Raw genomic sequence first — 12,737 nt, 5'->3', positions numbered from 1 at the left:
CTGGGATCTCATCACATGGGGGAAAATGTCACCACCTAGCTTCCTTTCATTGTTGGGAAGACAACATAGGAAGGCTCCTGTGTTGCTGTGGTGGTGGCATAGACTGCTTGTTCTCCCTTTTCTGGATGGAGCTCGACTGGAAGTACACATGCATTGTGTAACGGGCTCCGTCCTTACAGGAAAACAAGTGGTGTAGAATGGGCCAAGTAATCCATTGGATGTGGTTATACATCACTGAGAGAGTATATTAAAAAGGAACCTACCAAAACTGCATCAATATAGCAGACAATGTAGTTCACTTGGAAAAGGCTTTTATGCATACACACAAATGTCCATAGCAGCATTAGTGATTCTTGGGATGTGTAGTCTCCTTCATCTGCACTTATTAATTTCAGGTACCTGTTCTGCGACTGGCAGGCTACAAACAGAAGGCCACAAGTCTCTGGTCAGTCAAGCTCCCAAACATTCCTGCTGCACTAATGCTCAAGACCTATGTTCACAGCCCTCTCAAATTCGTGTTCGATTTCATTAGAAAAACATAATTGGAACTGTTTTACTGAGGCCTACATTTTAATGTTGCTTTTAACACTGATTGCCTTGGTACAGAGAGAGAATCTGCAGATGGTGTATATGTGAAAATAATAAGACTCCAGAAACAATATCTGCTATTTTCTTTTTAATTATGTTGTCATTTTATTTTTTTTAAAAGATGACAGGAAAAAAAATCAAATGATGATGTTGTAGGTACAAAACTACTCAGCCTGAGGAGACTCAACAGTATGTTTAACAAACAGATTGGTGGACTGCCGAATCAGTGAGGTCATTTCACATGGTCTCCTTCACGTATTCATTCAATTAATACAGTGGTGGTGGTGGTGGGGAAACGGGACCCTTTTAACAAACATGCATGTACACATTTGTGCATGTGAGTATGCCAGGATATGCACATGTATATGCACAATTTCTCTCTGAGACACACACACACAGAGACAAATTATTTTTGCTCAAAGTCCTCAGAATAGAATAAATGAAGAGCATTATGACTTAGGTTTCCATCTCACTTATGGTCAGGTTTTGTTGGATCTGCCGTTTTCTCACAGATGCTAAACCGGTATCCTAAACAATCAGAAGCAATTAGATTCCCACCCTGAATAGACACACAGATGGGATAATTGCTGGATCCAGCATCAGGAATGTTAAACCTACAAGAGAATGCCATTATTCGTTTAGACAGCATTAGAATTTCATGTCCATGTTGACAAAGATTGCATTTTCAATTTCATCTAATCCCTCCTCTTGAACTAAGGTAAGATTCTACATTATTATCAGTAGCTTCCCTCAACTGATTGATGCTATATATTTTGGAGTACAAAGCCCATTTCCCACTCAGTACATTGGAGATAATGGGAATTGTGATCCAAAACATATGGAGTCATCTTCATGGATAAGATGATCTACAGACTTTGAAATTAGGGACAGTCCAAAGGATGCTGAATGTGTTATGGAAAGAGGGGAGATCTGTCTACAGGCCACAGGTTAACATTAATGTGTCTCATAATAGATGGGAGCCATATGCGAATGCTTCATTTTTACAAAAAATGCTCTTTGTTTAAAAAAAAAAAGCTTGACTCTTACAAGTTATAAGGATGTTGAGCTCGTAGTATATGTGTGTATGGTATGCCATTGTCTGCCTGGTAATTTCTGTGGGTATGATCAAAAGAGCCACATTTTATTTTCCACTTATGAACTAGGGGATCCATGTAAATGCCCAGGAGTACTTAAAAAAAATGTTCATCCAATTCTTTTTATTACTTTCCTTGGCAGTTATAAGCTAATAGCTAAAAGAAGAGAATATTCAAGCATCCTAGTGAGCCAGAAAACCGCATTAAATGCCCAAACAACCTCACAGATGCTGGGGGGGGGGGGGGGGGATGTGGAAGTTGGTTTTTATCACATACTAGCTTGGGGACCCGGCGTTGCCCGGGTTATTAGAGAAAGTGGGTAATGGTGGTTCTGTATGCCAAGTTTGGTCTTTATTGGTCTTTGGATAACGGCTGCATTATTTTCAGGACGTGAGTGAAGGTACTTGAAGTCCCATCATCCATGGCCCATCCTCCTACAAACAACAGCAGGATATAGAGTGGGTCATGGGGGCTCTGTGTGCCAAGTTTGGTCTTTATCAGTCATTAGATTAGGGTGGCAGTGGTGTCAGTAAGTGAGTGAAGGTATTGCAAGTCCCATCATCCAAAGTCCATCCCCTTTCAAACTGCAGCAGGATGTAGAGTGGATTATGGGGGCTCTGTGTGCCAAGTGTGGTCTTGATTGGTCATTAGAAGAGGGTTGCAGCAATCTTTGGAAGGGAGTGGAAGTACTTGAAGTCCCATCATCCATGGTCTGTCCTCCTCCAAACTGCAGCAGGATGTAGAGTGGGTCATTGGAGCTCCATGTGCCAAGTTTAGTCTTGATGAGTCATTGGCGAGGGTCTCAGTGGTCTCAGGAAGTGAGCAAAGGTACTGCAAGTCCCATCATCCATCTCCAAAGTTTTCCAAATAACACCAGGACGTAAAGTGGGTCATGAGAGGTCTATGTGCCAAGTTTGGTCTTGATCCGTCATTGGATGAGGTTTGCAGAGGTCTCAGAATGTGAGTGAAGGTACTGGAAGTTCCATCATCCATGGTCCACCCTTCTCCAAAACTACAGCAGGATGTAGAGTGGGTCATGGGGGCTCTGTGTGCCAACTTTGGTCTTGATTGGTCATTAGATGAGTTTTGCAGCAGTCTTGGGTAGTGGAGGTACTTGAAGTCCCATCATCCATGGCCTGTCGTCCTCCAAACTGCTCCAGGATGTAGAGTGGGTCATTGAAGCTCCATGTGCCAAGTTTAGTCTTGATGAGTCTTTGGCGAGGGTCTCAGTGGACTCAGAAGTGAGTGAAGTGACTGCAAGTCCCATCATCCATTGTCAAATTCTTCCAAACCGCACCAGGATGTAGAGTGAGTTATGCGGGCTCTCTGTGTAAATTGTGGTCCTGATCCATCATTGTTGGCAGTTATAATGGTCTTAGGAAGGGAGTGCAGGTATTAAAAGTCCCATCGTCCATGGTGTATCCTCCTTCAAACTGCACCTGGATGTAGAGTGCGTCATGGAGACTCATTGTGCCAAGTTTGGTATTTATTGGTAATTGGATGAGGGTTGCAGTGGTCTGAAGAATTGAGCAATGGTACTGCAAGTCCCATAATCCACGGTCCATCCCCGGCCAAACCACACCAGGACGTAAAGTGGGTCATGAGAGGTCTCTGCGAAGTTTGGTCCTGAGCAGTCACTGGATAAGGTTAACAGCGGTCTCACAATGTGAGTGGTGGTACTGCAAGTCCCATCATCCATGGTTCATCCTCCTCCAAACTGCAGTAGGATGTCGAGTGGGTGATGGGGGCTCTGTGTGCCTATTTCAGTCTGTATTGGGAGTGTTCTGACCCAGCCCTCGGCCTTTCCTCTCTTTCTCATCTCGGAATGTTGGATTTGAGGCTGGCCAATCAGAGACCATATGCAAATTTCCTTCTGTCATGCCCCGTTTCTGCCATGAACCCTCTTCTCCACCAGGGGCTCCTCTTGAAGCTGGCCAATCAGAGACCATATGCAAATAGCACCACAGCGGCAGCCAATCAGAATGTTGGAACTTTCAGGCTGGCCAATCAGAACGCTGGCACATACACCGCCCTTCCGCCCTCCACAATTCCTCTGTCTGATACAAACACTCTTCTTTATTATATATATAGATGTGCTTTTAGTATGTTTTAACTTGTGCGTTTTATGTTTTATTGTTGATTTTGTGTATTTTTATGCTGTAAACCGCTTTGGGTCCAGCCGCAGAGAAAGATGGGGTAGAAATATCTTAAATAAATAAATAATAGTTCAAGGTGAAAAATCAGTTCAAATTCATAGACAATGCAGCTTACAAAATGCCACTATCACCTTCTCATCCATGTTTCAGCACTATTTCCAATTTTAATTTTACATTTGGCCTTCCCACAGTTTTAATTGTATGTTGTCTTATTGATCATGTTATATGTTTATTGTCTATGTTCTTATTTTAATTGCTTGTATTGTTGTGATTATTGCTTGTATTGTGCTTTGCCTCATGTAAGCCGCACCGAGTCCCTTGGGGAGATGGTAGCGGGGTAAAGTCAGGTGAATAAGACCAACAGGATTGATGAAGTGGAATGGAAAACTAGAACTATGAGTTAGCGATCACTGACCTTGTAAGAGAGGAATTGGGTTTGTATCGGTTTTTATTGATTTTATTGATATAATGCATGAACTAGTGTGATGTAATTGTGTAATTGTCTAATTTTGTGTTTTGATTGTTTTGTACTCTAGGCATCGAATCGTGCCTTGCTTCTGTAAGACGCCCTGAGTCCCCTTCGGGGTGAGAAGGGCGGGGTAAAAGAACCCCAAATAAATAAATAAATAAATAAATAAATAAATAAATAAAATAATAATAATTATTATTATTATTACAAAATAGCATAGCATGAAAATGGCATGATCCTCTAAATCTTGCTGAACAGCAGCTCCCAGCATCCTTATCCTCCAGTGTTTATTATGAAGAATATTGGGAGTTGTATAAGGGGAAAATCTGGAGGCACTTGGTTTATCATATAAAATTAGGCAATGTTCATAGAGACAATATCTGGCAGTCATATTATAACATTCTAATAATTAAGGCAAGAATCCTCTTGGAAATTTGTAGTTTTGGGAATCAGAATTGCACAGTTGCAAAACACTCATGACCCATAGGGGCTAGAAAATGCCTAGATATGTGTTGATGCTCAAATGCACATCACATCAGCCCTGTATTGAGCACCAATGCACATAAGATACAATCCCATTACGCATCTTCACAATTCAGTGAAAGGATATTGTAGTGCCTCTCCTATGTAGCTAGGGATACATAATATTACATAATATAACAAGCCATATAAGATTTCAGCAAAAGGATGATTTCTGAGAGCGATGTCTTCTAATATTTAAAATAAGGGAAGGAAGAAATCCCAAATAACTACATGCAAATAAACCTTGGAGAGGGTATGGGCTTTAGATGTTTTTGGAGAATGTGTGGACTTGAGATAAACATATATTTTTTTACCATGGGCTAGGCTGACCTGGGATGATAGGAAAATCTAGTGTGCCACAAGTTGCCCATGCCAGATATAGATCCTAGAAGCATCAAAACTATAATAAAATGGCAGATCAGCATTATTAAAATCTCATCTCATCCTTCTGAATTGCCTTTTTTAAACACACTTACAAGTCAGTGATAAAGGTACTGTTGTCCTCCCATAACCAAGGTCCTTCAGCTCTGCGGCGGAATAAACCAATCCAGTAAGAGTTATAGGGCTGTGCTGATTCAAGAATAAACTCCTGGATGGAAACACAAGAATGCCCCAAGTCATTCCCATCTGTGGACTCCAAGAGATTTGGGTCAGAAATGTGTATAATCTGAGGTCTTTCGTGTGATATTGTAGTGTTATGATTCAACTTTAACTGACATGGTATCATTCCATGGAATCCTGTAATTTGTTGTGGAGAGGGGCATATATAATCTTACAAATCCTTTACTTCTGTGGGATGCAGCCATAGCAGTAGAAATGGAATCATGGGGCTACCATTGTATAGTTAGAAAAGATTCCAAAGCAGCCTTTTGAGGAAATGGGGTAAAATCTCTACTAGAGGCAGCATCACTGTTTGCCATTTGGAACAATCATGAATCCCCCCCCCCCCCCTTTAACTCCTCTCTCTGCTTGGCACCCAATATTCAGTCCATTAGAAAATAATTCCATTACACTGTATATAGCAACGGACTAGCATCCTATGATACATATTGTCACAATTGTAAATGCGCTCCAACCCCACCTTGAAATCCAGGCAGCCACATGGAGGAATGGAATTCTACAGCACTGGCAATTCAAGTGATGAAGAATGATGTGCCCAACCTCCTTCCAGTAGTCAGCCATGGTACAATGTAGAATTGTGGAAGGACCCTACAGGACACCTGATTTTGTTCATTGCACCATTGCTCATTAGTAAAAGACATCCTGTACATCACTTGGTAGCATCACAGAACTCTGTCTCTCAATGCAGTTGCCTGGATTTTAAATTGGGCTTCAGGAGTCAGATCAGGAAACAGATTATTGCCACAACATCATGGGTATATGTTTGATCCTTGATCTTGGCCTGTATTCCTTTATATAACAAATACATTTCTTCTTCTTCTAGCTGTACCTTTGGCAATCCATTACACTTGTGTCATCTTTTACCGCAGCTACTGTAGCCTGTTTTCCATTCTCTGCTCCCCTCTCTTGAATAGGTATCTGCTGCCAAGATCATTCATCCCCATCATCTTCTGTCATTCTTAATACTTTATTCTAGATTCCAACTTTAGAACTTACTTATCTTTGAAAGCATTGCTTCCTATTGTATCTCCATCCTTCAGGGCTTCAGAAACTTCTTTTTGACAAGAAATCCAAGAGTCACTGAGCCAGCATAGCCATCGGATGTTGACACTTGCAAACTTTTCCTAGTTTGATCCCATTCTCAACATATCCTGGCCCATGACTTTTGTTCCTCCAGCTGTACTGAAGAGGGTGGGATTTTATAAATGTGAATTTTATAAGAATAAAGTTTTGAGGAAAAGGTTAAAGAGAGGGGAGATGAAGTGAAAGAGTGAAGAAGTTGGAAAAAGATAGAGGAAATTAGAAGTGTGTGAAAGCTGAAGAAAGATCAGGATGACACCGAGAAGAGAGATAAGAGGGAAACCACAGGAAGAGAGGAAGTTCGGGATTGGAGAACAGGATTGTTTTGGAACAGAGAACCAAGAAGATGAAGTGAAGGACAGAACTGGGAGGGAGAAGTGCAGACAGGAAAGAGGGAGAAGTTTGTGTGTGTGTGTGTGTGTGTGTGTGCATGTTTGCTTTACTCCACTCTGGTCAACTATAAAGCCCATGATGTAGAGCAGTCAAATGTGGCACTTTTGTTCCTGTTGCACACCCAATAGTATATTTTGCAAATTTTACTGTCGTATTTTAGATCTCCTCAATTCTAGTGTCTGATTGGAATATAGATACTAGGGATTTTGGGGGCATTGAGCCTCAACTCTATCGTCAATGACCATATCAACATCTGCTTCCTGAAATGATGCTATCATTTATTCTTTGCTGACTCTTCAGATTTAAACCATATTCCTCCTCAAATTACACTTCCCATGAAACCTTTTTGCTGGTTTGCAAACAAATCACAAGCATAAATGGTGCTCAGGGTGACAAATGAACACAAGAGCTGGGCATGTGACAGCTGGGCTTTCTAACCATTTGAGGTTGGACTCCTTTAATTTATGTGTCCTGGCCTTCTTAACCTAGTGTAACTAAACAAATATGTGTCCAAAATATGAAACAGGGTCTTTACCAGTTCTTCCTTACTCTCTATTTTAAGAAACCTGGAGTTAAGAGTAATGCACTGAGATTTGCCTTCGTCCCAGGTGTTCCACTTGGTTGAAAAGAAATAGCAGTTGTTTCCACGCTGAAGCCACTTTTCTGGGCAAGGACTGCATTGGCGGCCTGTGAAATATAATGAAACAAAAGACTGTGTTCATTTATCCAAGCACAGCAACATCAGCAGTCACAACTCTCCTGAAAATTTAATGAAAGAGCAGAGATGATCAAAACACATGTACTGGCATGAAGTGATTTGGTGGATATTTTGAATTTAGAAAAGTTCACCAGCTGATATACAACTCTCTTGTTTTGATTTCATTTTCTGGAATGCAGTGGTGCTCCCACAAAGAATTTTCAGAATACACATCCAAACCCTAAACTCCATTGTTGATTACCTCTGTGGTTTGACAGTTGTTGGACAGTCTCTGAAAGGTTTAGATTCTGGGCTTGGAGAACATTCATCTCTGTGAGAAGATTTTCAAGCATCTCTTTCTGCAAGGTCAGGTTCTCCTTCTGACTGCTCACTATCTGTGATGCCTGCATAGCTTCAAAACCATATCAAAGTTACAATGAGTTTTCCCATAAAAGCAACAGTAGCAACATCAAATTCTTGAGCCCTACAAGGTCATCAAGATAATCTTCATGCCTGAGGGACAGCACAATGTGTCAAAATGAAAGCACTTCATCTAATCCGCATCTCATTGTTCTGCAGCTACCCTTCCCAAGTCAACACAAACAAATCCTTCTTGACTATCCACCTTCTCTTCCACCTCCTTACAAATTGGAAGGGAAGGTGGAGAAGAATAAAAAAGAAAGATAGTTCTGAAGTGGGGAAGGAATTGAGAGAGAGCATACAAGGACATGAAAGAAATAGAGATGTGTTTTAAGGAGACAAAGTTGCAATGCCTAAGAAAGAGAACACTCAGAGCATCAAGAAGACAGGGTAACTGCTTGGGCATAGTAAGTTTTGAAATGGTGGGGAAATGCAGAAATGCACAACATAATCTGGCCTGAAGATGGCTCGAAGTTAAGGTGTTCTGATAATGGTTCTCTCCCCCCCCCCCCCCCCCAAATGTGAGCTACAACTCAAATCCAACCTGAAACAGCATGATATAAAGATTTGCCAGAAATCCCAATCTAGCTCAAAGATTCAATGAATCCCTCCTGTGTCTGACCAAGACATAGGAAGGAACGAATGCAAAAGATGAAGTTGTATGGTGAGACTTCAGTATTATGCAGCAGGTTTCTAGCATACGTTTTGAATGCAATTTGGCTGTTTCTTGGCAGGGGGTTGGACTAGATTGCCCACACGGTTTCTTCCAATTCTATGATTCTATATATATGACATTTGGTATACAGTATTCCCCCGTTACTTCGCGGTTCATTTATTGCAGACTCGCTGTTTCGCGGGCATTTTTTTTAAAGTAGTGAAGTAATAAACCTGGGTGGGGGAAAACAAATACCACTCGGTGACGGTCTCCTCCTTGCCGCCTCCGCTGCTCCCCGCTCGGCACAGCCTCGCCTCGGCACAGCCCTCTTTGGCGGCAGTATCCTCCTCGCTGCCTCCGCTGCTCTCCACTCCTTCCTCAGAGAAGGCCGCACTGAGGCTCTCCCTCCCCTCCTACTCTTCCAAGGGGCCTCCGAGGAAGAGGAAGAGGAGAGGAAGGCTCAACGCAGCCTTCTCCAAGGAAGGAGCAGCGGAGGTAGCTAGGAGGAGGAGGCTGCCGCCGAAGAGGGCTGCGCCGAGGCCCAGCCCGGAGACAAGCCCCAGGGTAAGACCCAGCACCTGGCTCCCCTTCCCCTCCTCCTCTTCCTCCTCATCCCTACTTTGTGGAATTTCACTTATTGCGGGTGGTTATGGAACGTAACACCCATGATAAATGAAGAAACACTGTATGCATTTTCATATAAAATGTGGTTTGGGTACATACTGATAATGTAAAACCAATAGGAAGCCATGCAATCATTTTTGGTCACTTCCTTAGTTGCTTGTGCTACTTACCCATGAATCCCAGAGTTCCAGCTGTTCCAAGCAGAACCAAGCAGAAGATCCCAAGAGAGATTGCTGTTGATCGCCAATGGGGTTTTGCTGGGGAAGACGCTAGATTAAAGCAAGGAAATGGCATATATAAATAGAAATCTCTATGCATACCATTTTGGATCCCTTTCTTCTTAGATTTCAGGACAAGAAAGACAAATGTTGTTATATTTATTTTTTGTTGTTATATTTATCTGAACCTCACTTTTTCTCAGAATAGAAACACAAAATGGCTCAGAACTATAGAGTCAAAAACCTACTAATTTATTTGTAGGGAATTAAATGTTATGATTATTAAAGTAACTCAGTCAAAATACCATTAAAATAACAATCTTGGCCATCACAAAAATCTGGGTCTCCAGGTTCCATTAGGAGTCCAGGAATACTATGTCTTGTTTAGACCAAGTTTCAATTTGATTTCCCTCATCCAATCCATTACTGATGACAGGTACTGATTTGGGACCAAGGCAGCCTCCTTGGCTTGGAGTGAAAACGACTTGAGTATCATCTATATATTGATGGTTCTGCATCCCAAAACTTTGAACGAACTCTTCCAACAATAACATAAGCAATCAATGACTAGATTTGGTATCAGAAAAATGCTGATTTTGACCTTAAATGTCACATTGGACAAGATCACCCTAATGCAGTGGTTCTCAACCTTCCTAATGCAGTGATCCCTTAATACAGTTCCTCATGTTGTGGTGACCCCCCAATCATAAAATTATTTTAGTTGCTACTTCATAACTGTAATTTTGCTACTGTTATGAATTGTAAATATCCAATATGCAGGATGTATTTTCATTCACTTGACCAAATTTGGCGCAAATACCCCATACGCCCAAATTTAAATACTGCTGAGGTTGGGTGGGGGGATTGATTTTGTCATTTGGGAGTAGTAGTTGCTTGGATTTATAGTTCAATCAAAGAGCATTCTGAACTCTACCAACAACTGAATTAAACCAACTTGGCACACAGAACTTCCATGACCAACAGAAAATACTGGAAGGACTTGCTGGGCATCGTCCTTGAGTTTTGGAGTTGTAGTTCACCTACATCCAGAGAGCACTGTGGACTCAAACAATGATGGATATGGACCAAACTTGGCACAAATACTCAATATACCCAAATGTGAACACTGGTAGAGTTAGGGGAAAATAGAGCTTGACATTTGGGAGATGTAGTTGTTGGAATTTATAGTTCACCTACAATCAAAGAACATTCTGAACCCCACCAATGATAGAATTGGGCAAAACTTCCCACACAAAATCCCCATGACCAAGAGAAAATACTGCATTTTATGATAGTCTTTAATGACCCCTCTGACAACCCCTCATGATCCCCCCAGGGGTCCCGGCCTCCAGGTTGAGAAACACTGCCCTAAGGAGACACCAAAGGTTCTTAAATATTATGGGAATCATTAATCAATCTTTGTTTAAAACAACAACAACCACCACTGATTAACCTCTTCTTTGGGCTGGTCAAAACAAATGTAAGTCATGAGATGTTTCCCTTTTTTGGACTCCTTTGAAAAAGTTCTAAAAAAGCTACAGAATGATGACTACTTAGTGATATGGATTGGATACAATGAGTGTGCCTTACTTTTTCCATCATAGCTATTCAGAACCTCTCCTTATTGCTTTTTGAAATTTAAAGGAAACCCTCCCACTGAACTGCACATGATCCTTCAGCTTTAAAAGTTTCACAATTTTGTACTGCATGGGAGGGTAAAGAAATAATGTTAGCTCATGAAGCAAAAGTGAAGGGTGGGGGGAAAGAAAATGTGTGTGTGTGTGTGTGATTCTAAAATATTATCTTTTGACAATAATAAGATTTTATTTTACTGACAAATAAAATGATGAACATTTGACAAAGCTTATTGTCTCTGTTTCAGAATCTGTCTGTTCTTGTTATATCAAGATATGTCCTCCATGCAACAAGACTTTTTTTTGTCGTGTCAGGAGTGACCTAAGAAACTGCAAGTCGCTCCTGGTGTGAGAGAATTGGCCGTCTGCAAGGATGTTGCCCAGGGGACGCCCTGATGATTTTTTGATGTTTTATCATCCTTGTGGGAGGCTTCTCTCATGTCCCTGCATGAGGAGCTGGAGCTGATAGAGGGAGCTCATCCGCCTCTCCCTGAATTCGGACTTGTGACCTGTCGGTCTTCAGTCCTGCCGGCACAGGGGTTTAACCCACTCCGCCACCGGGGCTCCTGCAACAAGATTGACTGGTCTTTAATAAAGCCTATATTTTAAAAATTCCTGCAAGGCCCATTGATAAGATTCATTTAAGGAAAGAAACAAGAAATTGAGAAGATTCCATGCTATTAAAGATCTGTAATTAATGAGGTAAATGTTTCAAATAGTTTAAAGATGCAGTATGACCCTCATATCCAAAGGAGATACAGTAATATTCTGAAATAATTCTTAATTCTCTCATGCTGCTTGATTATCATCACATATGATGAGAGGTCTCCCACCCTCAAAGAAAAGAAAATATAGGAAAATTCACTCCTGGGAGAGTTAACAGGGGAAAAACGTGCCTTCCCTGAAGCTTTATCACCAATCTTTGTTTCCACAACAAGCCATTTTTTTCAAAATCCAATTATCACAGGGACAGAAAGTGAGGTGAAATCTTCTGAACAAACACAGACAGCAAAATAAACACCACAGGGGTGTTAACCTATGCAATCCAAAGCTATATCTATATATACATGGTTGGAATTACAATTAAAAATGCACCTGTTCTGACTTATATACAAATTCAACTTAAAAACAAACCTTCAGAACCTATCTTGTTCTTAACTTGGGGACTGCCTGTATTTAACAATTTGCCACATTACCTTTGCTTTTGGTTTGGTGGAACTCATCCTTTTTGTTCTGCTGAAGTGTAATGAACTTCAGATCAGCATAAGTGACTTCTTCAGCCATCTCTAGCATGATTTCACAGGAAACTCACCAGGGATAGAGCCGGACTAGTAGTTTATAGTCATGTGAGAATGATACAGATGTGGAATCTGTGATCTGTTTGAGACACTCATGTTCTCCCAAAGATAGGAAATAAAGAAAGAGTGAAATGAAGGACTGTGGGTGTCTTTTATTCTGCAATGTCAGAGAGAGGCTGAAAAAGTGACTAATACTGAAAGTTTATCTGCCCCCCCCCTCCACCCCCTGCCACACAGTGTTGTTTGGGGGGCAGGAAAGAGGGACTGG

The 12,737-nt window shown here is 41.3% G+C and overlaps 1 protein-coding gene across 1 annotated transcript; it reads right to left on the bottom strand.

Annotated features, from left to right (window-relative positions):
* Positions 1-746: 746 nt before the first annotated feature.
* On the bottom strand, positions 747-12,455 carry OLR1 (oxidized low density lipoprotein receptor 1). The gene is made up of 6 exons (XM_060759767.2): positions 12,368-12,455; positions 9,490-9,588; positions 7,883-8,032; positions 7,459-7,610; positions 5,306-5,418; positions 747-1,202 (listed from the first exon to the last, which is right to left on the bottom strand). Exons 1-6 carry the CDS (start codon positions 12,453-12,455, stop codon positions 1,058-1,060), a joined length of 747 nt encoding a protein of 248 aa, XP_060615750.2. The 3' UTR covers positions 747-1,057.
* Positions 12,456-12,737: the final 282 nt, after the last annotated feature.

This window comes from Anolis sagrei, chromosome 2, assembly GCF_037176765.1.
Source record: "Anolis sagrei isolate rAnoSag1 chromosome 2, rAnoSag1.mat, whole genome shotgun sequence".
Taxonomy (NCBI): Eukaryota; Metazoa; Chordata; class Lepidosauria; order Squamata; family Dactyloidae; genus Anolis; species Anolis sagrei.
Note: the sequence above shows the minus strand (reverse complement) of the source record. Positions and strands in the feature narration are given on the sequence as shown.

Excerpts from the sequence above, each read along its gene's own strand:
- OLR1 (XM_060759767.2), bottom strand. The coding sequence starts at position 12,455 with ATGGCTGAAGAAGTCACTTATGCTGATCTGAAGTTCATTACACTTCAG. Across the intron at positions 9,589-12,367 it reads CCACCAAACCAAAAGCAAAG|CGTCTTCCCCAGCAAAACCC; the intron begins GTAATGTGGCAA and ends GCTTTAATCTAG. Across the intron at positions 8,033-9,489 it reads TGGAACTCTGGGATTCATGG|CTATGCAGGCATCACAGATA; the intron begins GTAAGTAGCACA and ends ATGGTTTTGAAG.